At 35.9% G+C, this 25,919-nt stretch overlaps 1 protein-coding gene across 4 annotated transcripts in view; it reads right to left on the bottom strand.

Annotated features, from left to right (window-relative positions):
• The window catches only part of dync1i2b (dynein, cytoplasmic 1, intermediate chain 2b), a 27,849-nt gene extending 2,140 nt beyond the window's left edge, over positions 1 to 25,709 (bottom strand). The window contains exons 1-17 of one of the 4 annotated variants that reach the window (XM_056459388.1): positions 25,586 to 25,709; positions 21,736 to 21,844; positions 20,796 to 20,910; positions 19,248 to 19,338; positions 16,272 to 16,331; positions 14,331 to 14,446; positions 12,752 to 12,838; positions 12,230 to 12,392; positions 10,331 to 10,430; positions 9,655 to 9,780; positions 7,456 to 7,602; positions 7,268 to 7,381; positions 5,079 to 5,212; positions 4,342 to 4,486; positions 2,357 to 2,497; positions 2,157 to 2,282; positions 1 to 522 (exon numbers count right to left, since the gene is read on the bottom strand). The exon at positions 1 to 522 is cut by the window's left edge and continues 2,140 nt beyond it. In XM_056459388.1, coding sequence (XP_056315363.1) covers positions 409 to 522; positions 2,157 to 2,282; positions 2,357 to 2,497; positions 4,342 to 4,486; positions 5,079 to 5,212; positions 7,268 to 7,381; positions 7,456 to 7,602; positions 9,655 to 9,780; positions 10,331 to 10,430; positions 12,230 to 12,392; positions 12,752 to 12,838; positions 14,331 to 14,446; positions 16,272 to 16,331; positions 19,248 to 19,338; positions 20,796 to 20,910; positions 21,736 to 21,843 — 1,887 coding nt within the window. In that variant the 5' untranslated portion in view covers position 21,844; positions 25,586 to 25,709 and the 3' untranslated portion in view covers positions 1 to 408. The remainder of the gene's footprint in view (positions 523 to 2,156; positions 2,283 to 2,356; positions 2,498 to 4,341; positions 4,487 to 5,078; positions 5,213 to 7,267; positions 7,382 to 7,455; positions 7,603 to 9,654; positions 9,781 to 10,330; positions 10,431 to 12,229; positions 12,393 to 12,751; positions 12,839 to 14,330; positions 14,447 to 16,271; positions 16,332 to 19,247; positions 19,339 to 20,795; positions 20,911 to 21,735; positions 21,845 to 25,585) is intronic. The other 3 variants (XM_056459389.1, XM_056459390.1, XM_056459391.1) reach the window with 3 other exon arrangements.
• Positions 25,710 to 25,919: the final 210 nt, after the last annotated feature.

Here is a 25,919-nt window from a genome sequence, read left to right as displayed (position 1 = left end):
GTTCAGGTTTGAATGTTAAAAATATTCCACCTCCTAAAAAACCCCAGTTATTCTAGGTTGCGTCAGTGTTTATAAAGATCCTGTACAACTGCTTGCATATTCATAGCATTAATGAACGAATCGCCCTTCAAATAAACCTCTAATCCTATAAATAGATTTTTAAAAAGGCATAATTCCCATTTTATATAATCTACATTAACCGTCCCATCCCAGTATGAATTTTACTCCCAAATTTGACTAAGTGCTTCAATTATTGGTAGCAAAGTCTTGCACTCTGAAAACATTTCACCTTCAGAATTAAAAGAGCCCTAGATTGTCATCCAGTAACACTAAATATAACTTCAGAGAGGGTGGAGTTATGCAAATGCAGAGGAAACGTCATTGGTCACCGGGGGCTTGCTATGGTGATCATGCAGCCAATCGCTGAGCAGCCAGTTCCTCTACGTCCTCGCGGTTCTCGTTGATCTCGGTGAGCGTTCGCACAAACCGAGTCCACTCGTCCTGCCGCGGCACCGAGATTTGCTGCGGAGAAACACCAGATGCAGAGTTCACTTTGATTATTTAAGTCATAGAAGTCATTATATTATAAGTCATATTCATATTTCATGAATTATTTTCATAACATTCGACTGAATCTACTCAAGATTTAGTTTCTATTCTAGATTGTGTGTTAAGATCTAACAGGTTTAATCATAATCTATTAATTAATAATATCTAAAAGATCATTGTAAATAATCATTGGCTTATTCCCAGATCATTGGGAATAAGCTGTTTACAGTGTCTGCTATAATGTTAATGTTGTTTTCGTGTGATGAATATAGCCACGGTGTAAATGCGCAGTATAGCTACGATCTTATTGCCACATTAAGGCTGATTTATACTTATGCGTCAAGCGCACGCATATGCTACAGCACAGCCTACGTATGGACGGATAGCCCTCGCCGTGGCCGTCAGCGTCGCTGATGCGCACTTCTCAAAAAAATGTAACTACACTTTGCAATGACGTGTAGCGCAAGCTCTGTGATTGGTCGGCTTGGAAGCGCTGACGAGTGTGGGAGGGACCGAGAGCTGCACGAGTCCGTTGGAGCGACTGTTTACAAGTGTCGAGTCCCGTGAAGAAGCTCCAGATAAAAAGTTTTGTTTTGTGTTTACCTCAATTGGTCGCTGTGAGTCGCTTGTAGTGTGAATGAGGCTTATATTGACTTATTTCCGGTAGTGAAAATTTGTTGCTGACTACAAATATGCTAAAACAAATCCCACAACGACATTAGCTATGTTTCCATGCAAAAATGTGAATTCAATTTACGTGCAAAACTGAAATATCGCATAAAAGACGTGCAAATAAAGCAGCAAACGAGCCAAAGCGAACAAAATCATCACTTCCTGATTAACTGGCACCAAATATCAACAGTAAAAACAGAATTTGCTGTGGTAGAAGCTGCGTCAATCTTTTCTTTATTTAATAAATCACTTGCGCCTCAGAAGACAATGCCGACACACAATGAACACGTTGTGGCGTTTAAAGGCGTGAGACGTGAAGTGCAGACGCTCTTGATTTTGGAGGTCATTAATATAATAACACTCATACTGAAACGGTTAAGGCGAATAGAATGACCAAAACAACACTTCAGATGTTTTACAATGTGCTCAGCCTGCTGGTTTGCCCATTCACACACGTTTTAATCATCATATGATCTCTTACAACAAAATCACATGACCTTTTTTTTTAATGCGCACACTGAAATTTGTTCGGTAAAAGTGTTTCCATCGTAGTTTATAAATTTTTTTTGCGAATAAAAAGTGTATCCTACACAGTTATGCGCATGTATTTTTATTTTAAAATTGATGCACATCTTGACGTTTCCATCAATCGTGGCGCATATTCAAAATGCGCATAAAAATAGGTGGATGGAAACAAAGCTGGTAACACTGCAGGTAATGTTTCAATTAAATTCATCTTTTTATAATGTAGATTGTATCAAAGCAGCTTAACAAAGATAAAGAAAAAGTGACAATGCCTTAATATTTCAAATAGTGGAACCTTCCAGCAATTCAGGCAGGCAGGAGAGTAATGTAGAATGCTGGTGTAGTTCTAGTAAATTAAAACTGCTTCATTTTTGAGAATTAAAGTGGTGTGTGTGTGTTGTCCTCCTCACCTCTCCGACATCATAAATGTGCAGCTGACCCTCAGAGTCTCCGACAGCCACCTCTCGTCCCGAATGAGCCCAACGCACGCGGTTCAGCGCCGGGTTTCCTTCCACGGTCACGCTGGCCGCGGGAACCTGAAACGGCAGGTAACACTTTAATGTTTGTGGACTTGTTCATATTACAGTATATTACCGCTTGATTTGTGTACCTCAGTTTCATTGTTGAGGTTCCACAAGTCTAAATGTCCAACACCGTCCACACATGCGAACAGAGCAGGGTGTGTAGGAGACCACATCACATCATACACATAATCGGAGTTATCCTCGAAAGAGTACAGAGGCTTGTTGTTCTGTCAGGAGAGACACAGACGGAGGACAAACTGATGTTATTGATAAAACCAAAGATTCAAAAGTAAAAATAATGCTGGGTTCACACCAAACATGGAATTAAGTAAACGTGCAAATAAATTACATACAAAGTCAAAATGACAACGTAATTAAATTACAACAAAGTTATTGGTGCGAATTAGGGTTGGGTCGATAGACGATGCCATTGTAACGCACATCACGTGACCACACACACACAGGCATGCGGTGCAGCATATGCACACGTCTGAGCTCCAGGCAGTCAGCAGCCGGTGCTTTGAGCACAAAACCCCAGAGAGCAGTGCACGTCAGGCAGTTTATTGAGGATGTACCGCTGGATTGCGTCTCACTATAGTTGTTAAATGTGATATTTAATCTTGTCTCTATCTAACGACTCTTCGGTCTTTTGAATCTATCAGGTAACGTGTCACAGGGTCAGTACACTGCTTCAATCTTTCGCTTTCACGCTTGTACTTAGTAATTTTAGTGAAAACCTCAGATACTGTTGGTTGTGCACCTTATTAACCAATCAAGTTTGTCGACGCCATTATAACAACACAGATCACTCTGCCTATTCATGCCAGAGTCCCGCAGAAAAAGTGATTGACAGGTGGTAATTAGTGTGTAACTTCTCTTTATTTATTTATGATTTAGTTAAACTGTTAAACTATGATTTTGTGTTAAACTAAGACCAAGCGGGTCAGGTAGTTGAAACGGTAGGCTTCAAATAATTAATTAGTTATGAAATTGGTCGACATCGGTCAACCTTAGTGCGAATGATGCAGAATGTATGACATGTTCGTCGCAAACATGTGGAATTCGCCTCAAACGTTTCTACCGTTCAAGTTCAAATAATTGATCCCAAGCGAAAAATTCATGTGTGGGTAAAAACATCCCGTGAGTGACACAGTGCTTAGGCTGATGTGAACCCTGCATGGCTGAAGTGAAAACTGTTTTGTTCAAAAAATCTTAAAAATAAAGCTGGGTTCACACCAAACACACCAATTAAGTAATCGTAAATTACAAAAAAAGTCAAAATTGCAATACAGTAACACGTTATCAGCACGAATGACGCAGAATGCATGACATGTTTGCCGCAAACATGTAGAATTTGACCTGAATTACATATATTGTGCAAGTTAAAATACTTGATCCCTAGCAAAAATAACCCTAAATAAATGTTACCTTAAAAAATAGCCTAACAAATGTTATTGGCATGAATGACGCAGAATGCACGATGCGTTTGCCGGAAACATGTGGAATTTGCCCTGAATTACATATATTGTGCAAGTTCAAATACTTCATCCCTAGTAAAAATGTGCATTTGGGTAAAAACATCCAATGAGTAAACTAGAGCAAGTGACGCAGTGCTTTGCGTCTGGTGAAACCCAGCATCACTTAAATGAAAATTTAAACAATTGATGCGTTCCTAAAAGAAAAACAAAACAAAAAAGCATCTTCTGTCAGGATGAATACAAACAAATCAGAAAGATATTAGCTTAAAATAAATAAATATTAATATAAAACTATTGAAATAAGCTGAACTTATGACTGAAATAAAATAAAGCTTGGTGTTCTTTTAGGAGAGAAAAAACTAGCCTCAAAACAGAGAGAAACAATAAATGTTAATGAAATAAACTAAAATAAATTTAAAAATACATAAAACCTCAAATTACTAAAAAAATACCTTTTTAGAAAAACAAAAACTTTTTTTTTATAAAAACTGAAAAAAGCTTATTCTAAATATTACTATGTCAAATAATGGTCCGTAAATAATGTGCACCCAGTTATGGTGTCAGCTGTGTACATGCAATAGTGTGTTAGTCACCTTTGTGCTCCAGAGTTTAACGGTCCAGTCGAAAGAGGAAGTGACGAACAGGTGCGAGAAGTCGACCGGTCCTGCTGCTGTGTGGCAGTCCAGGCCTGTGATTGGTCCGTGATGACCCTCGAACATTTCACTGATGCCCGCTTTACTGCAACACAAACACGCACGCACATTAACATAAATCAGCGGTGCAGGTGTGAAACTGACACACACTTGTGTACATAGTTTACAGGGACACTCAATTTAAGTAATTAACATTTAATAATAACTCGTTTAGGTAATAGCAGAGCTGGTTTTTCTCTCCTGAAAGAAAAATAAGCTTTATTTTAGTCATAAGTTTAGCTTATTTCAATTAATTATTTTAATAGTTTTTAATTAATTAAAATTTATTTATTTATTTTAAGCTATTATCTTTCTGGTCTGTCTGTTTCTTTGCTGTCTGAATGCATGCTTTACACCAGAAGCACTGCGTCACTGGCTTTAGTTTACTCACAGGATGTTTTTACCCACACTCCATAGGCGTAGTGTATTTTACATGGTAAAAAAGGTTATTATATGGCCCTAAGCCTCAACCCAACCCTAATAGAAAACCTGTGGCTAAATATGAATGACAAAAGACCCCGTTAAGTATGATTTCTAACTGACTTTGAATTACAGTGTCTCTGTAAACCAGCTTAATATTGTACAACTTAGCCATACCTATGTCATTATACAACAAATAAATCTGCACACACACACACCTGCCATGTCGACATGCAGTGTAGACAGATCCGTCCTCACTGCCCACCACAAAGTTATTGACGTCACCCAGAGGAAACGACATGGAGGTCACAGCTACTGACTTGGACTGCTTGAAGACGAGCTCCAGGCTGTCCTGAAAACACACACACACAAACACACACAAGCTGAGTCTGACTGCAGTTGAGGATCTGGATGACTGAGACCAAATGACTCCAATTTAAACTGTACTTATGGTTTTGTTGTTAGCAAAAATGCTACAATCATGTTAAATGTTAAAAAAAACATGCAAATTTTGAAGAGCAACATGTCAAATGTGTGCTTAAACACACTAGAAAGATGTTTAAATTGCTATGACAAGTTAAAAGCATGCTAACAACAAAACTAAAGTTCAGATGTTCCTAGCAACTCACTAAAACATGTTAACAGTGTCAGACATGTTAGAAACAAGTTAGCAATGTAAATTCATGCTAATTATTGCTAGCTACTAATTAAAACATGTTTCTTAAACATGTAAATTTATGCTAATAACATGATAATTATTGATTTGGTTGAAATTACGGGAGTTTTCCGGCATAAATAACAAATTGGTGGGTGGCTGGAGATGGGTCTGAAATACGGGAGACTCCTGGGAGAAACAGGTATGCTCACACATACACTGCACTCTGACTACTTTAATATTGTTTATAAGCAATATCTCTCTGTCTCGCGCAGAACGCTGTCAACCAATCGCAACAGACTGTCATCGGTCCAATCAGCACAGATTAGCTTCGCGCTGAGGACGGGTTTGGGAACAAATGAATCACTGAACGATTCATATGGGAGTCGCTGAGATAATTAGCTAAAAATAAATGCAGATTATAAGACAATGGAAGTATTTTTTGACCTTGCATGCATGTTAGACTGTTGTTGGAGACCCTTACAACCAAAATATGACCCTATTTCATGTATAATAGGGGCTCTTTAATCAGACAGAGAATGAAAAGGATGAAACTCATGCCCGCTCTCTAAAAATAAATCTGACATCTGTCTGTAATGAGTGAAAATAGGGTGTGGCTCCTTTAAGAGAAAAATCTGCATGTTATGTGTGTGTGAACAGTCTGTAGACGCATGTAACACGAGAACCGCATGTGTGCGGCACCGATGTTTATTTTAATTTTTCTCTGATGCTCGAATTAAGTTATTTTTCTGTAATATACAGTGACGCTGTTGACATACGAATAAGCAAGATTTGGAATGCGACCTGTGTGAGCTTTGCTTGATTTTTCTGCTGCAACACGAGTTAGGCGAGCCATCTTGTATTTTTTTTTACCTAACTCACCGCGTTACATGTCTTTCACATATATTCGGAATAAGCATGTGTAAGTAATATGAAACGTTCACGTATTTTTTGTGAGTTTGTTATCAGAGATGTAAAACACACAGAAAGTGGCCATATAGAGAGACACTGCAGTGCTGGTGAAGATTGTGGGAGTTTGACGGATAAATATGAATTTGTAGCTAAATTGTTAGCGGTGCCAAACAGCATTTCCCCTTGTTTACATCCTTGCTACAACATACCGTTAACGCTAGACACGGTAACCGAATCCAGCACTGAACTGGGAAAGATTCTGGAAGTTCTCCTTTGTCAAATGCTAGCTATATATTTGTAATAATTCTAGGCACTTATGTATTTGTGTCGTGTCCTTTGGAAGCCTGAATACAGAAACAGAAGAAGCTCTGTGGAAATAGCAGTGTTTGGACGGCATTTTAATTTTCTCTGCTATAACATTATAGCGCCTCTGGCCACGCCCTTTTCTGCGCAGGGTGTGTGCGCATGGTAAATGCGTGTAACCGGAAACCCTTGAGATCTCCCTGGCCCGGGTGTATTTTTTGTAGTCCCCAAACTTCATTCTCTACAGGCTTTGCTAAGCTAACTCTGTAAAACCAATGTCTCCCTTTGCATTGAACTTTGAGCGTATTACAATCAGAGATGTTGTTTATGTTCACACAGCTACATTACACATCAACTAAAGTTTAAAATAAGATATCATAGTGGACCACCCCTTTAATGCCACATGATCCAATATATTGTAAGATTGTATTTGCAGCACATTTTTGTGAAAACAGAGCTTACTATTTAACAGAAATCGAATTAAAAGTCTTGATTCCCTTTAAAAAGCAGATCTTATAGAGCTCCAGCATGGGTTACCTGTGGTGTAGACAGCATGTCTAGACTCCAGGAGCACATCTTGCCATCAGTGGAGATGCTGATGAGATTGTGTGCGTTCTGCGTCCCCACCACATTCACACAGTACACCGGGTGCTGGAGAGAGAAAGACAGGGTCAATACGATGGTCAATAGATGAAGCACATGCAGAGATTGTTATTCTGCTGTACCGTATGAGCCGAGGCTGAGAGAGGGGTCCTCTGCACTGGGGTGCGTTTGTTACTCCGGTTGTCCCACAGGACGATCTGACCCGAGTATGTGCCTCCAACCACAAGATTAGGATGAAACTGCGCAAACGCTGCTGACATCACTGCAGACTTGAGAGAAAAACAGACAAATACCTAATATAACCTGTGACTTAACATAACGTATAATGAATATACACATAAAATAATACTACAATAAAATAGTTTGCTATTACTAGGCCCACACTGAATCTGCACGCGAAGATTTCCGCAGATTTTCAGCCCATCATTAATTCTGTTTATTTACTTGTGTAAATGTGTGTAAATTCATATTTATTAATTTTTTTAATTAATTACAGTGATATTATTGACTAATATGAAAATGTTCATCTGATTTATGTACAATGCAGTTTTTACAGTAATATTTTCTGTCTTTTAGTAGATATACTGTATGAGAGACTTGCTTTGTTTACCAAATGAAGTGAATCTAATTGGATTTGCATTTCAAACATTAAATAAAAGTTAAAATTTATTAAATAAAGTTCAATTTTTTATTTCATATATTAAGGTTTTAGTTATGTTACTCCCAAAATAATTCCACAGAAATCTGCAGATTTTTACCAAAATTCTCAGCAGAAATAGCAAAAAAACGTCCGCAGATTCCATCTGGCCCTAGTTATTACTTAATACTAAAATAAACTGTAAACATAAATAAACAAATAAATAATAAACCATGTGAATGTATATATTTTAGTTTAATTTAGTTAATCCATCCACCATCACCAAAAATGACCAAATCACTTGTGGGTTTTTATTTTTTATTGTTAACAAAGCCAACAGTCTGAAAAATAATATAATACATCAATTCAACTCTTGTTCTCTCCAAACTGGACTATTGCAACTCTCTACTAGCCGGGCTTCCAGCTAACTATCAAACCTCTTCAGCTGCTTCAGAACGCAGCAGCACGAGTGGTCTTTGATGAACCCAAAAGAGCACATGTCACTCCGCCACTCACCCGTTTGCACTGGCTGCCAGTTGCTGCTCGCATCAAATTCAAAGCTCTGATGTTTGCTTACAAAGCGACCTCTGGCTTTGCTCCTTCTTATCTGCTCTCACTTCTGCAGATTTATGTGCCCTCCAGAAACTTGCGTTCTGTGAATGAACGCCGCCTCGTGGTTCCATCCCTAAGAGTGAAGAAATCACTTTCCCGAACTCTCGCATTCAATTTGCCCAGTTGGTGGAATGAACTCCCTAACTGCATCAGAACAGCAGAGACACTTGCTGACTTCAAGAAACGACTAAAAACTCAACTATTTAGTCTCCACTTTCCTTCCTAATCTGTAACTGCCTCTCTGGCTATACCACTAACTGTACTCTCTCAAAAAAAACAATCATTACTAATGCTTTGCTTCTTAGACTTTACACACCTGAAACTTGCCTATAGCACTTGTTCACTGCTGCTCTTATAGTTGTGTAAATTGCTTCCTTGTCCTCATTTGTAAGTCGCTTTAGATAAAAGCGTCTGCTAAATGACTAAATGTAAATGTAAACTACGCCTACCCCCTCCTCTACGGTCTCTTTAAATTGGGGTGTCCAATGAATAGAAGTTAACAGAAAGACCAAAAACAAAGTTCAGTATCAAGTATCAATTATACAAAGTAAGGCAATCATTCTGGATCCTGATCATTGCTTTGTGCAATAAACATGGAGATTTTGTCAGCAGCTGAAGTCCAGATCTTAAATGTACTCTTTTGTACCAAGTTCACCCGAACTGTGGATAATTCCAACATTATAATGTCCTGAAGTTGCACAAACCACTTGTATGTGTCCAAATTATGTGGAGGCACCCAATGTTGGGCTAGTAGTAGTTTTTTTCCAGAAGTTAAGCTAGCCAAACAGCCTTTTGTAGCTTGGAGAGATTCAATGTAGAACAATCACTCAGTAATAGAATGGAAATAGTAAATAATATTAGACTAGATATATTTCAAGACACTTCTATACAGCTTAAAGTGACATTTACAGGCTTAACTAGGTTAATTAGGCAGGTTAGGGTAATTAGGCAAGTGACTGTATAATGATGGTCTGTTCTGTAGACTATTGAAAATATATATATCTTAAAGGGGAGCTAATAATTCTGACTTCAACTGTATACCTCTCACAGATTTATGCAGTGGGATTTTCACCTGGCAGTGGAAGACATATTCTGGTGTGGTTTTCTTATATTTCATGTTCCAGACGAGAGCAACGCCGTCCGGCTCGTGTGGAGCTTCTTCGTTACTGCAGTATGAAGCCACCAGCAGCTCAGGGTACTGACACACACAAGAATAATAATAAAGCGTGTTTAACTCAATATAATATGACTATGGTGGCCAGGAGAGCTCAAATGCACTGCAAGAAAAAACACTTACAAATTGAGAAAACATCAACACACATGCATGCAAATTCTCACAACATGCAAATACAGAAACGCACTGCAAATAGTGCAGACCACAATAGAAAAAACAACATGGCTACTTTTTGGTGACCCATTCTTCTGACAGCATGACTTAAATGCGTAAGTTAAACTGAAATCGGTGCATCTCTACAATTAACGTTACTTGAACTGCTGACTCTAAACAGGAAGCGGCCATGTTTGTCATTTTCGGGTCCCCCAACACATTTCTGTCATGGTGTATTTCTGCATTTGCATGTGTTGTGCGAATTTGTGTGTGTGTTTTTTGACGCAGATGTTTTCTCAGTTTGTTAGTGTCTTTCTGTATGCATGTATTTTCTTAACATCCAGTCCATTTGAGCCCTCTCAGGCACAATAATAAGCAGTGTAAAGTTGGAAAGAACAGAATGGAGCAGCCTTATGTGTACCTGCGGAGACCAGTCGAGACAGGTGACCACTCGGTGTTTAGACCAGCGCTCGTCCGCAAACTGTCTGTTCAGCGAGAGTTTGGCTCCAGCCTGAGACTCCCTGAAACGAACACAATCAACAATATATATATATATTGCTTCTGTAAGTGACTCACAAAACCAAAATCTTTGTAAATTAGAAGCATGGTTTTTAAAGATTAGGGATTTGTGCTAGGCTAAAGTTCTAAAGAAACGTTTACTCGACTTACAATAGAGGAGGCATTCAGTGATTTAACAAGAAGAGGCAATACACACAAGAAATTTGCACTAATCATACAAAGGAACTGTTAATGCTCAGAGAATTAAGTGCTTGAGTAAGGAATGGGAGTGTTTTTGCAGGTGGTTTGTCAAGCCCACTCACCTGTGTGAGGCACACGTCAAATGCACAATGTTGATGTTTTTTAATAGATATAGAGTGATTGTAAGTAAGCGTCTGGTGCAAATGTGCAAAAAGTGTCACAGAGATGAAAGAGTGTGTTTTCTACAGGTGCTTTGTCAAGCCCACTCACCTGTGTGAGGCACACATCATAAATGCACAATGTTGATGTTTTTTTAATAGAGTAATTGTAAGTGTCTGGTGCAAATGTGCGAAAACTCGTGCAAGTGTTGGTTAAAGTGTCACAGAGATGAAAGAGTGTGTTTTCTACAGGTGGTTTGTCAAGCCCACTCACCTGTGTGAGGCTCACTTCATAAATGCACAATGTTGATGTTTTTTTAATAGAGTAATTGTAAGTAAGCGTCTGGTGCAAATGTGCAAAAACTCGTCCAAGTATTGGTTTAAGTGTCAGAGAGATGAAAGAGTGTGTTTTCTACAGGTGGTTTGTCAAGCCCACTCACCTGTTTGAGGCACACTTTATAAATGCACAATGTTGATGTTTTTTTAATAGAGTGATTGTAAGTAAGCGTCTGGTGCAAATGTGCAAAAACTGGTGCAAGTGTTGGTTAAAGTGTCACAGAGATGAAAGAGTGTGTTTTCTACAGGTGGTTTGTCAAGCCCACTCACCTGTGTGAGGCACACTAAGAATTGCATAATATTTTAAAGTTTTCATGTGGTATTGGGGGGATAGAAGAGCACTGTAAAAGATGAAAGCTGACTCAACTTAAAATTTGAAAGCAACAAACTTCAGGACATTTTTGAGTTTAATCAACTTAAATCAGGTCAAGTGCAGTAATTAGGTTGAAAAATCAGTCAACTCAAAAATGTCCTGAAGTTTGTTGCCTTCAGATTTTAAGTTGAGAATAAAAGGTGTTGCCTTAAGTTTTAAGTTGAGTCAACTTTGTTTTTTTGACAGTGAGGGGGTCCTGGTTTTGTTCACATGATTTCAGGCATTGCAGAAGAGATGGGTTTAGTTGTCGTTTGAATAATACTAGTGAATCGGTAGTTCATGTAGGAATGGGAAGATCATTCCACCAGTGAGGAGCATTGAATGTACAGGTTTTGGAAAGTGACACAGCCTCTCTGTGATTGTACCAGAAGGCAGCACTCACTATTTAAAGTATCTATTGTAAAGCACTCATTTCTGAAGTATTGCGAATGTTTTTAGCAGGCCGTGTGAAGTTCATATTATGTGATTAATGTGTTACGTTTTGTATGACCGTAGGCCTACTTTAATAAAATTGAAAATATTAATGATAATCAAATATATATATATATATATATATATATATATATATATATATATATATATATATATATATATATATATATATATATATAACTGTGGAAAATCTAATTAATTCACAAATTAATAATAATAATAATAATAATAATTATAATGATGAAAATATTCTGAGGGCCCTTGGGTTTGCTATAGCGCAAATGTGTTTTTTATCTTGCCCTACACACACACACACACACACCCCTCTTTATCCTGCAGGTCTCGTCCGCTGTAGTCGAAGAACACATCCACCTGCTCAGACAGAGCGCGCTCCATAATACGAGAGCTGTGGTCAAAGAATGTCACAAACTCCTCCGAGTGAAGAATCTGCTGTTTCTCTTCCTCCGTCAGCTCATGAGGAGCCGCTGCACACACAAGCATCAATACACACTTAAAGCCGGCAGCAAACAGAAGTTAAAGTCTGCTTGTTAAGCTGTGAAGTATGGAATAAAGATTCTGGGACCGAGTCTCTACTCATATGAGAAAACATAAACCTCTTAAAGGACCAGGGGCCTGTGTAATGAAGCCATAAGAGCTGGCTATCCAGTTAAGTTTGCACCAATTCTGGGTTTTACGTAACATGAACGCAGCTCAACTCCTCCATACTACCATGGCAACAAAAAGTGTTTAGCTGAGTTGAGCTGTCTCATGTCTCCAACTTCACTCGCAATTCATATTTGTTTGATATAGTTTATATATATTTTCTATAGTTTGACAGCACTACCTTCATCTTCTTCTTTCTGAGAGTCTTTCTCCTCTTGAGGCTCCAGGACAGGCTGCATCACAGCCAAATCTTCCTCCTCCTCCTCATCTACAGACAGCAGTGAGAGTTTAGTTTTAGAATCAGAAAGAGCTTTATTGCCAGGTATGTTCACACATATGAGGAATTTGCTTTCCTGACAGAGCTTCTACAGTGCAACAGGATAACAGAGACAGGACAAAAAACAGATAATAAATATATAAAAAAAAAAAATAGAAGTAAGTAGTGAGTGCAAATATACAGATTGACAAGTGTATGTATGTGTTTATTACTATATACAACGTTATATGTGCAGCTGTTATGTGCAAATTGGCATGTAAAGTGTGTTGTTAAATAAGTGTGTATGTGTATAAAAGTGTATAGCAAGTAGTGATGTTGGTTCCACAATTATTATCATCAAGTGTTCATGAGATGGATTGCCTGAGGGAAGAAACTGTTTCTGTGTCGGGCTGTTCTGGTGCGCAGTGCTCTGTAGCGTCAACCAGAAGGTAAAAGTTCAAAGAGGCAGTGTGCTGGGTGTGAGGGGTCCAGAGTGATTTTGCCAGCCCTTCTGCTCGCTCTGGATAAGTACAGTTCTTGGGGAGTAGGAAGGGTTGTACCAGTGATTCGCTCAGCAGTCCGAACTATTCGACGTAGTCTTTGGAGATCGTATTTAGTAGCTGAGCTAAACCAGACAGTTATTGATGTGCAGATGACTGATTCAATGATGAAATATACACACACTGAAGCTTTAAAGAAATAAGCATTATAGAAAAGCTGTGTGTGTGTACTTGGTTTTATATCCCGGTGGGGACTTAAACCTGTATTTACACACATTTATGGGAACTTTTCTCACCATGAGGATTAAAATAGATGTTCCCATGAATAGGGCCAGATGGAATCTGCGGATGTTTTGCCATTTCTGCAGAGTATTTTGGTAAAAATCTGTAGATTTCTGCTGAATTTTTTGGGAGTATCATAACTAAAACCTTAATATATTAAATCAAAAAAATATATATTTTTACTTTTATTTAATGTTTAAAATGCAAATCCAATTAGATTCCCTTCATCTGGTAAACAAAGCAAGTCTCTCATATAATATCTCTACTAAAAGACAGAAAATATTACTGTACATTGTACATCAATCAGTTGAACATTTTCACATTAGTCAATAATATTACTGTAATTAATTTAAAAACAGAATAAATATAAATTTACACACATTTACATAAGTAAATAAACTGAATTAATGATGGGCTAAAAATCTGCGGAAACCTTTGGTAAATCTGCGGAATTCTGCGCGAGCAGATTCCATGTGGGCCCCATGGGTAAACATGCTTATAAATCAGACAGAAAGTATTTTGAAAATTTAAAAATGTAGATTGTTTCCTGTGAGGGTTGGGAAGGGGGATTAAATCTTGAGCCCCCACTGGGATATGGGAACAAATCTGTGTGTGTGTGTGTGTGTGTGTGTGTGTGTGTGTGTGTGTGTGTGTGTGTGTGTGTGTGTGTGTGTGTGTGTGTGTGTGTGTGTGTGTGTGTGTGTGTGTGTGTGTGTGTTTACCATCTTTGTGATGAGTCTGTGTGGGTGTCTGGGTCTCTTTTGAGTACGACACCATCTCTTTAGGAGGAAAGTCAACCTGTGTGACCTTCGACATGCCCAACTTCAGCGGGCCACGTCTGCAGAAAATACAGCAAATTATGTTTAGACCAAATAAAATTATTTTTAAAAAATTATATATATATATATATATATATATATATATATATATATATATATATATATATATATATATATATATAACTTTATAATAACTACACACTGTGAACAATTTATTAAGCATTAGCAAATAATTAATCCATTATCTGTTAAGCATCAATTCTACATTATCAAACATTAGTAAGCAGTTTATAACTGCAGCTACAAATGCAAATTTTTAATGATTTATTTTTCATTACTAAATTAAGTACTGCATTATTTAAGCATAGTTGGTTGTTTTTTAAGATCATTCAGAATGAGTTAGTAAATGATTAATAAACTATTGAAATGAACGTTTATATGTCTTATTATTCAGGCATATACTAATAGTTAATTTGTGTTAATAAATGCTTTATTAACTCAACTTGCCCTAATCTAAAGTGAGGACTATTTATGCTTTATAAAACCCTTATAAATGACAATTAAAGGCTCAGTTATATTTTAAACAGTAAAAAGTACATAAACAACATTATTCATTGCTATTTGTTTGAAGATAGACAAATGAAACCGTATCAAATGAAAAATAAGTCTTTGCAACCTCATCTAAAATAAGATTACTTTACAGTTTAAACATTGCATCCTATTATGTTGTTAAATTATTTTATTGTTGTTGTTTTATCCAGTTTAATGTTGTTATTTAGACATGCTTAAACTTAACAGTAATTTTACCTTTTAGAGAAGATTATTTTTTATTTGATACAGAGCCTTTAATTGTCATTTATAGGGGATTTATAAAGCATAACGAGTTCTCGCTTTAGATTAGGTCACAAAACTGCATAAAGTTGAGTTAATAAAGCATTTATTAACATGCATATAACCATTACTATATGCCTGAATTATCAGATATATAAACGTTGATTTCAATAGTTTATTAATCATATTTATTTATTTATAACTCATTCTGAATGATCTTAAAAACCACCAACTAGTCTTAAATACAAATGGTTTTATATAATGCAGTACTTAATTTAGTCAAGAATGCAGCATTTGTAGCTTCAGTTATAAACTGCTTACTAACACTTTTAAATGTAGAGTTAATGCTTAACAGATAATGAATTCACTTGATACCAATGCTTAGTAAATGATTCATAGTGTGTAGTTATTATAAAGTGTTAGCAAAGTTTCCATTCTTTTTATATTTAAAAACTTTAAAGCAAATAAATTAATAATGTTGGATTAAAAGCTTTAAGCATTATTCAAAAATTAATCCATTAATTAATATGAACTAATTAATCACAATAAATAAATACCTAAAATTGCTAATAAATCAGTTCACATGTAATAATTTTTTTAATTAATTAAATAGTAATAAACATGTATGTATGCACATATGAAACCTAGAAACCCATTTCCTGAGGGGTGATAATATGTCCTTTTAAGAGTATGTGAATTGCAGGTTTGTGAAAGTCAAAACAAAAGGTTGAAGCTTAACAAATAACACCGTATTTTATATATGTTATAGAAGGAATATGAAATAATCAAATATAAAAAATAACTATATTCACTATAGGCTTTCCAGCAGTTAATAAATGCTATAAAGTATATGAACAGATTTAGTTTGCAAGGGTTTTTACTTGAAAATGTAATTCACATCATATTCACACACACGATGCTCTGGTTGGTTCACCATGACCGTCCGTGAAGAAAGACAGCAAGAGTGTGAGGACAAGTGTGACAGAAGGGTAAATGAATGACAGGAGGGGAAACAGAAGTCGAGTGGTGTTAATGAGAGAGAGACAGCAGTACCCGAGCTGAGAGTCTGAATGGAGCAGTAGAGTAGAAGGGTCAGAGTCCCAGTGAAGAGTCCTGTTAGACACACACACGCACACACACATCCGTGCATGCAGACAGGCACAGGGAGAGCAGAGTCGCTGTTACACACTAATATACGTGTGCATGCACACACATACAAAATACAGTTCAGACTACTGCAGAGTCACATCACAATATACGTCACTACCTAATGCATATAATGCATTTATATGCTTGTCTGTGAGTAACTGGGTTGAGTGGGTTTAAAGGGGTCCTATTGTGCCCCTTTTTACAAGATCTTAAATAAGTCTCTAATGTCCCCAGAGTGTGTATGTGAAGTTTCAGCTCAAAATACCACTCAAATAATGTATTATAGCTCATTTGAAACTGAACCTCTTAGGCTTTGATGCTAATTGTGCCGTTTTGGTGACTGTCGCTTTAAATTCAAATGAGATTGTGCTCTTTTCAAAAAAGGGCGTGGCTACAAATGCCTATGTGTCATCATTGTGACAGATTCAAAAACAAGACTAACCTCCTATGCTAATGAAAGACAGATCGTCACTAATGGGCGGGGTTTTCCCCCTCTGATGACACGTACAAAGGGAGAATGTCAATCAAAGTGTTTCTGCAGACTGTTTTAATAAAGAGTGATTATAAAAAAATTACAAATAATACATTTTTACCATTAGAAGCTGGTTATATTCCCACACTGTTCCCACATAACTGTTTAAACCCCTTATAAAAGTGATTTTTGCATAATAGGTCCCCATTTAAGTGCTATTTTTAGAATATGGAATTAATGTTTTGATATATTTGGATCATTTTCAGCCCAATAAAGCTGAATTTCCTGGCTAATGTTTTTTATAAAATAAAAATAATGATGAAAAACTGCCGTCCTGCGGTGATAAGTTTGCTACACTTTTTTCCCCCAACATTGAAATAAACTGATGCAACTCAAAACAATGAACAGACATGACAGAAAATACTGATGATTTTAAAAGAATGGGAAATAAGATGAAAGCATAGAACAAGAAGAAATATGAACTGAAGAGCCTTAAGCAGAGTTCAGTTGTTTTTGATTGTCATACAGTATAGGTGTTTTTTCTTCATTTATATAATGAATAATGAAACAAATCAAATATGATTAAAAATTCATTAATTTGTAAATAATTAAATTTAACAAATCAAATATGATAAAGAATAATTTCTTTGCAAAGTATTTAATTCACCTAATTATTCACAACCAGGGTGTAAAACAGTATGCCTGTTTATTAACTAAAACACATATTAACTGAACTACCATTCAAAAGTCTGGGGTTAGTATGTTTTATATATACAGTTGAAGTCAGAATTATTAGCCCCTCCTGAATTATTAGCCTGCCTGTTTATTTTTTTCTCCAATTTCTGTTTAACGGAGAGAAGATTTTATCAACACATTTCTAAAGATAATAGTTTTAATAACTCATTTCTAATAACTGATTAATTTTCTCTTTGCCATGATGACAGTAAATAATAAAATATTTTTCAAGACACTTCTATACAGCTTAAAGTGACATTTAAAGGCTTAATTAGGTTAACTAGGCAAGATAGGGTAATTAGGCAAGTTATTGTATAATGATGGTTTGTTCTGTAGACTATCGAAAAAAAATAGCCTAAAGAGGCTAATAACTTTGACCTTAAAATGGTTCATAACATTTTTTAACTGATTTTATTCTAGCAGAAATAAAACAAATAAGACTTTCTCCAGAAGAAAAAATATTATCAGACATACTGTGAAAATTTCCTTGCTTTGCTTTAACATAATTTAACACACTGTGTGTGTGTGTGTGTGTGTGTGTGTGTGTGTGTGTGAGTGTGTGTATAATAGTAATATGGTGTAATAGTATTATAATTAATTTTAAATTAAAATTTTACTTGTTCCTGTCTTGCAAAGCTGATTATTCGGCATCATTAGAAATCATTCTAATATCAATTAAATTCAAGAATTGCTTGGCATGTCATGTTGGCATGACAAATGTTACAAATGTATTCCCAAAGCATTTATAAAGTTTACATTATAAAGAATACAAATATATACTAAAAAGAAAACATTTAGAAGTAGCACTAAAACATAGTAGTAAAAAATAAAATATAAATAAAATAAATAATTAAAAATTAATAATAAAAGAACAAAAATAAATAAATAATTAAATATAAAATACTAATTAAAAAAATAATGATAATAAATCAGAATAAACTGTACAATTTAACAATCAACATTTGTTTATATTCTAATATCAAAAACTGCAACACAGGAAACAATTTGAATTATTATCAGTGTGTGCTGCTTCATGTTTAACGGAAACTATTATATAAAGCAGGGTTTCTCAACCACGTTCCAGGAGGACCAACTGCATGTTTTGGATGTATCCTTTGTCTGTTACACCCATTACAGGTCTTTCAGTCTCTGCTAATGAGCTGATGATCTGATTTAGGTGTGTTTGGTTAAGGAGACATGGAAAATATGCAGAGCTGGTGGTTCTCTAGGAATGTGGCTGAGAAACACATTTTGTGACATTGCAAATGTCTTTACTGGCATTCTGACTCCAAACTGTTGAATGTTATTTTATTTCCACCATATTTTTCCACACACTATTTCAAATTATAAGTTCAATGTTCATTTTCATGAACTTCCATTCAAAATACTCAATATATGCCAATACTTTTGCTTCCGAAAGACTTATTTGCTCTGCTAAAAGACATTTATTAATTCTAATGAACTATGAGGAGAATAAAAACACCTCACTGTGCCCAGTTTTAACTGATCTTTTACATTTCAACAGAAGTTACTCCCATAGTTCACGCAAAGCATCATGGGCTATTGGAAAAAGGTGGATAGAGTTACTATAATACAAAAGTCTGTGATATGAGATCTTGGTCAAACCAGCTCTAGAGTCTCTGGTGTCAGTGTGAATGTCTATACAGTCTCACCTCGGGCCCGTCCCGCCGTCTCCGGAGTCCTGGCTACCCGTCTCACTGGGGGTTCCCACTGATTTGGCAGAAGGGGACATGGGAGGGGGGACTAAATAGTGAAACAGACACGTATCCTCTGTTACCACACGCAGAGGCTGAACTACGCTCACACACATGCATGTACAGTGAACACACACAAACACACACACATAAGCAAAGGGATGGAAAAACACAATAAAATAAACAGATAGCAGGAAAAAGCAAGAGTAAGGTGGCATAATAAGCACAAAGAAAACAGCAAAATCGAAGAGGATTGAGCCAAACAAAAAAGAAAAGACAAAAAGGGCAGTGGTTAATATTCATGCAGGATCCACATGCGTTAAAAACACATCAGTGATCATTCCTTAGAAAGGTTGTTTCCAAAAAAAAAAAAAAAAAAAAAAAAAAAATATATATATATATATATATATATATATATATATATATATAAAATAAAAACAGGAAATTGATGATATTTACATCAGTACAAAAAAATTTGGTTTAATCTAAAGATTTGAGTTGTTGTCAGTTGATGAAAAATGGGTCATATCATATTTGTTTTTAATGAATAATACAATCTATGCAGCTTTCTCTATTATCTCCTAAGGACTGAGCGGATCAGGTTACTGATAGCGTTGACTTAAACATTTAAGATGTGTTTTAGGGCATTTTCAGACTTGTCCATTGTGGATGTGCTTTGTGTATTGTCTATAGCGGGGGTGTCCAAACTTGGTCCTGGAGAGTTTAGCTCCAACCCTAATCAAACACACCTGAAGCAGCTAATCAAGCTCTTAAGCTGCGGTCACATTGGGCTTTTCCTCCCATAGACTTCCATTCATAAGCACGCTAATGCGTCAGACCGGAAACGCAAGGTCATGCGTCAAGTTTCGCATGTCGCTGCGGTGCAAAGTTCAAGCTTGGTGAACTCTGACCTGCGAAATCGCATCACTTGACTGCGTGAGACCAATCGAGGATCAAAACACGACCTCCCTGGACAGAAATTTAAAACATGGAGCAATTGCTCACTTTTTTAAATGTCTAATCATCTTGTTTAATCCCGCCCCTTTTCGCAGTGCCGCACGACAGAATTTCGCACACACAAAGCCCAGTGTGACCGTAGCTTAACTAGATATACTAGAAACTTCCAGGCAGGTGTGTTGAAGCAATTTGGAGCTAAACTCAGCTGGTCACCGGCCCTCCATGACCGAGTTTGGACACCCCTGTTCTTTAATATTCAAATATAAATGGCTGTATTCCAATTTGGGAGCTGCCATTATTAGTCACTCGTTTTCACAGCAAATGCAGAGCACAAGCGAGTCAAGGCGCTCACTATAGTTTAGTGACGGATGATTTTCCCAAAATTTTGGCTTGCTCAGTAGACGTGATTGAAAAGATATCTGGGTATCTGCAGATAATGCAGGACAAATTTGCCGTGAATGCGCATGATGATAATTTCATCAAATAATTAAATAAATAATAAATTTAAAAACAGAAGTGACTTAATTAAGTGATTTTGAATGTATTTACCCATGGATGCATCTGTGATCCCCATGCTCTGCAGCAGAGCCTCTGCCTCCCTCCTCTTCCTCTCCAGATCAGAGTCCTCCTGTGGAGGAGATGCTCCATCCTTCCGTCCATCCAGCTACAGCATGAGAGAGAGATTATTATATGTCATCTAAATGTACAGTTGAAGTCAAAATTAATAGCCCTCTGTGATTTTTTTTTACTTTTTTTAATTTTTCACAGTATTTCCTATAATATGTTTTCTTCTGGAGATTTTTTTGTTATTATTTAAGCTAGAATAAAACATTCTACACACAGTTTTTGATATAAAAATAGCAAAAGTTCATCGTTCCTTATTTATACAGCCATAAATAAATAAATGTTTTGTTACAACTATAGCTCAATCCTTCAATAATCCATTCAAGCAATGTAAAATGTGGAACCAATCTTGAACATTCAGCAAAAACATGAAAAAGTTTCATGAGTTATTTCATGTCAGAAATAACAAGAGGGCAAACTATTTGGATTAATGGAAATAAAAAACCATAATGCAATATTCTCCACTGTAGATCGCCTGAACATTTTCGAAAGGGGACTTTTATTTTGACTTTTATTTTTTATTTTAAAAAGGCTTCCAGCAAGGACAAATATTTATTCTTATTTTCTGCTAAAGATGTTTTAGCGTAAATAAATTTTTAGTGTACAATTTTTTATTGTCCAACGTTATTAGTACATCTTCACATTACAATAGAGCAACATGTACAAAAGGGAACAAATTACATGCATAAATAATAACAGTACATAAAGATAAAATAATTAACAACTAAATGTAATAATTTTTCCTGTAGTTTACATCTTTCTATAAAAGACAGAAGATTAGGAAGGACTAATATCCTCTACAACAGTAAGAGAGAGAGATAAGACACAATGAGATCCTATGACTGCAGCTCAGGCCACGTCTCACCTCTTTTTTCTTGCGTTCTTCCTCTTTCCTCTTCTTCTCCTCTCTGATCTGGGCCAGACGTTGCTTCTTTCTTTCTAACTCCGCTTTTAGCTCACTTTTGTCAGACATTCTGCATGTTTAAATCAAATCAGGCCTTGTTAGTGTATTGGCAAAAGTAAATCAAGCAATCAATTTAATAAGTAAAATAAAAGCTAGGGATGCTGCATTAAAAGCTATAAATGCATCACTGTAAATTTAGTGGTGTTATTTAGAGCCCAATGCAAATCAAAAGTCTTCAAAACAAAATATTTGATATATTTATTTACTTGCTGCTGCTTATATGCTTTTGATAATACTCAAATTATTCTATATATGATATATAACCAGCGTTATCTGTGTCACTATTTCCAAATTCCAAAGGTTTCTTTTGTTTATACTGTATATTACTCTCAATAAAATGCAACATTTGGGTAATTTATTATAAATATAGTTTTTAATTATTTATTTATTTACTCTTTTAATATTATTTAAAAATATATATTTTAATTTTATGTCATTCATGGCGACACTGTCGCCTCACAATAAGAAGGTCGCTGGTTCGCCTGGGTCAGTTGACACTTCTGTGTGGAGTTTGCATGTTCTCTCTGTGTTGGCATGGGTTTCCTCCGGGTGCTCCGGTTTCCCCCACAGTCCAAACACATGTGCTACAGGGGAACTGGATAAGCTAAATTGGCCGTAGTGTATGAGTGTGTGTGTGAATGAGTGTGTATGGGTATTTCCTAGTACTGGGTTGGGGCTGGAAGGGCATCTGCTGTGTAAAACATATGCTGGAATAATTGGCGGTTCATTCCACTGTGGCAACCCCTGATAAATAAGGGACTAAGCTGAAGGAAAATGAATGAATGAATGATATATGTAACCGGTGTTGTGTGTCACTATTATAGAGTGTTTGGCAAAATTTTATTAGGTTTTTTGTTTATATATTATTTTCATTAAAATGCAACATTTTGGTAATTTATTATAAATATTTTGTTTGTTTTTTAATGTCTATACAGTTTAAATTATTTATTAATTTATTTACATTTACATTTATATGTATATATAATTTTGATTTAATGTAATGAATTTTTTGATTTACTAATAATTATTTTATTGCTTTAAGTTCAACTAAATGGAAGTTGCCTTGGTAACTAGCTGAAATACAATCATTTAATGCTTTTTTAAAATGTTTTATTTATTTTACTTCAATTCACATATTTTAAAGAACAACATTTGTACAGTTTTAACTTTCATATCCGATAACTACGTCATCACAGTATCTTACTGTTTATAAGCAGTTTGATATTACATGAGCAGCCTCTAGTGGTCATTGTGGGAATCAGACTGAGGTCATTCTGGTCCACACCCATGAGCTCAGCCAGCATTACAAACACACCACTGCATATTCAACAAGCCACTGCTCAAATAACTACTATAGAGTGTGTGTACTTTGGAGTTTAAGGGTTGAGCAAAAGTCAGAATTTGTGAGTGTGAACTTTAATTGGACCCCAGACTATAACATTTTGGTCTGGAATTTGAAGTGGAAGAACATCTTGTGGCCAAAAATATAAATGGTTTAAAATTCTTATTTCAATCATTGAAAAAAAAACCTTTTAAACTCTGTTAAAGTTATTTTAAATATTGATCATCCCACTGCAAAAATAATAATTGCTGCATTAAATTTTTAAGTTTAATCAAATTATCTTTACAAGTCATGTCAACTTACATTTGATTGAACTTTAATTAACCTATCTATCTATCCATCATCTATCTATTCATCTACCAATCTATCCATCCATCCATACATACATCCATCCATCCATCTATCTATCTGTCTGTCTGTCTGTCTATCTGTCTATCCATCCATCCATCCACCTACCTACCTATCCATCTACCTACTTACCTACCCATCTATCTATCTATCTATCTATCTATCTATCTATCTATCTATCTGTCTATCTATCTATCTATCTATCTATCTGTCTGTCTGTCTGTCTGTCTGTCTGTCTGTCTGTCCACCTACCTATCCATCCATCCATCCATCCACCCACCCACCCACCCATCCATCCATCCATCCATCCATCCATCCATCCATCCATCCATCCATCCATCCATCCATCTATCTATCTATCTATCTATCTATCAACCTAATTTTTTTACTGAGCTAATATTAATCTTGTCAAATCACAGCCATCAAACCAGATTTAATATTTCAAACAGGGCATCATAAATGTCCACATTCATCAGACAAATACAAATAAACAGGACTATAAAATATTATGTAAATGAAAATATTCTTAAAAGTTAATTAATTTCTCCATGCAGTATTTAGTTTATTAAGTTTTCAACAGGTTAAAGTTCAAGCACTACTGAAAACATGCTCGTTTCTAAAATATGAAATATGTAATAAAAACATTATTACAGTAGTTACGCTAATTTCTTTGATCCAATTGCATTTTAATTCCGCTACCTTAAAGGCATAGTTCACCCAAAAATGTAAATGTCCTCCCCATTTTCCTCAAACTCTTTTTTTTTAGCTTGTTTTTTTATTTTTATTAAAGAACAGCAAATATACAATTCAAACATGACATCCAAAAAATACAAACATAACCAACAACACAAAATAAACAAAACAATTAATTACATAAATTAAGTAAATACAAAAAAACAATTCAACATAGAGATCTTTACAATGAAATTATTCTAACCTATCCAATTGACAGCAAGTTTACTAGTCAATTAGCATCAGCTCCTTTGCCACTATAATTGTATATTCGCTATTAATATATTGGAGCGATTCCTTTTCCTCAAACTCAATCCCTTTAAACTAGTTCTGAATGACATCACTGTTTGCAGTATGCTAGAATAGATATTTATCAATAATAATATTTAATAATAATCATTACTATATTAATAATAATAATACTTTTTTATAAATAACTGTTATTCTACGTACTAATAGAGAGCTTGATGAGTTTGTTCAGCCTAGTATACAAACCCAATGACACACACACACACACACACACACACTCGTTTGTTTTTGTGAAAAGTGGGTACATTACATAGGTTTCCATTTGTTTTATACTGTCCAAAACGTAAATTGTAATGCCCTCTCCCCACCCTACCCCTAAACCCAACCATCCCAGGACACTGTGTGCAGCTTTACTCTCTGATTAAACTCATCCTGTGGGATTTATAAGCTTTTTGAGAAATGAGGACGTCACCAATGTCCTCATATTTCACCTCCTTTTTGTAATACCTGTGTCATACCTATGTCATTATACAGATTTGTGTCCTGATATGTCACAAAAACACGTACACTCACTCACACACACGCACACACACACACACACACACACACATACACACACGGGACACTCCTGTAAGAGTCCCGGATGGTCAGTCAATATGGCTGCATCGCGAAAACCCCGGTTGAAAGCTCACCACTAACATAAATTCACTATCTAAAACTATAAATACACTTTAATAACATTTATTTCGATTATTTAAGCTGCGCGCGCGAAACCGTTGATTTGAAGCGCAATAAATAATAATACACCATCAGTCTAGTTGCATTAGCTGCTCATTTTATGTTTGTTTTTTACACTCCAACTCCGTTTGTGTTCATATTTTAAAACGGAGGTGGTTTTGTGTTGTGTTTTAAGTTAATTTCAGTAAGTCTATATAGGCTAACGTACAGTATAAATGACAGTTAACCGCACACGTCAACGGCCCTCAGGAATCAATGCAGAAACATCGCCATTAAAAACACACTATAATTCACTGTAACAGAGAAAATATTAGAGTTAGTGAGGGTAAACGTTATTCTTACTTGAAATAAATTGTTAGCGGCTCGGAGTCTGTACGGAGAGGGTTATTGTTCTTCAGCGGACTAATAAGTTATTATCCTCTTTCTCTTGTTGTGACAGCAGCGGCGGCGCTGGATCTGGGATGCGGCTACGGGTGCCGTGAGGCGCTGCTTCCAAATTGAGCGGATGAGGCGTTTTATGAATTGACCACTAGATGGCGAACTTTGCACTTAAACTATGGACTGGTCGTTTAGGATGCTGACCCTAAACAAATGGTGTGTACTTGAACCTATTTTACAGTCTATGACTTGAACGTATTATATTAATATAAAAAAAAAAAAAATATATATATATATA

Source organism: Danio aesculapii, chromosome 6, assembly GCF_903798145.1.
Source record: "Danio aesculapii chromosome 6, fDanAes4.1, whole genome shotgun sequence".
In the NCBI taxonomy this organism is placed as follows: Eukaryota; Metazoa; Chordata; class Actinopteri; order Cypriniformes; family Danionidae; genus Danio; species Danio aesculapii.
This window is presented reverse-complemented; position numbering and strand designations above follow the sequence as displayed.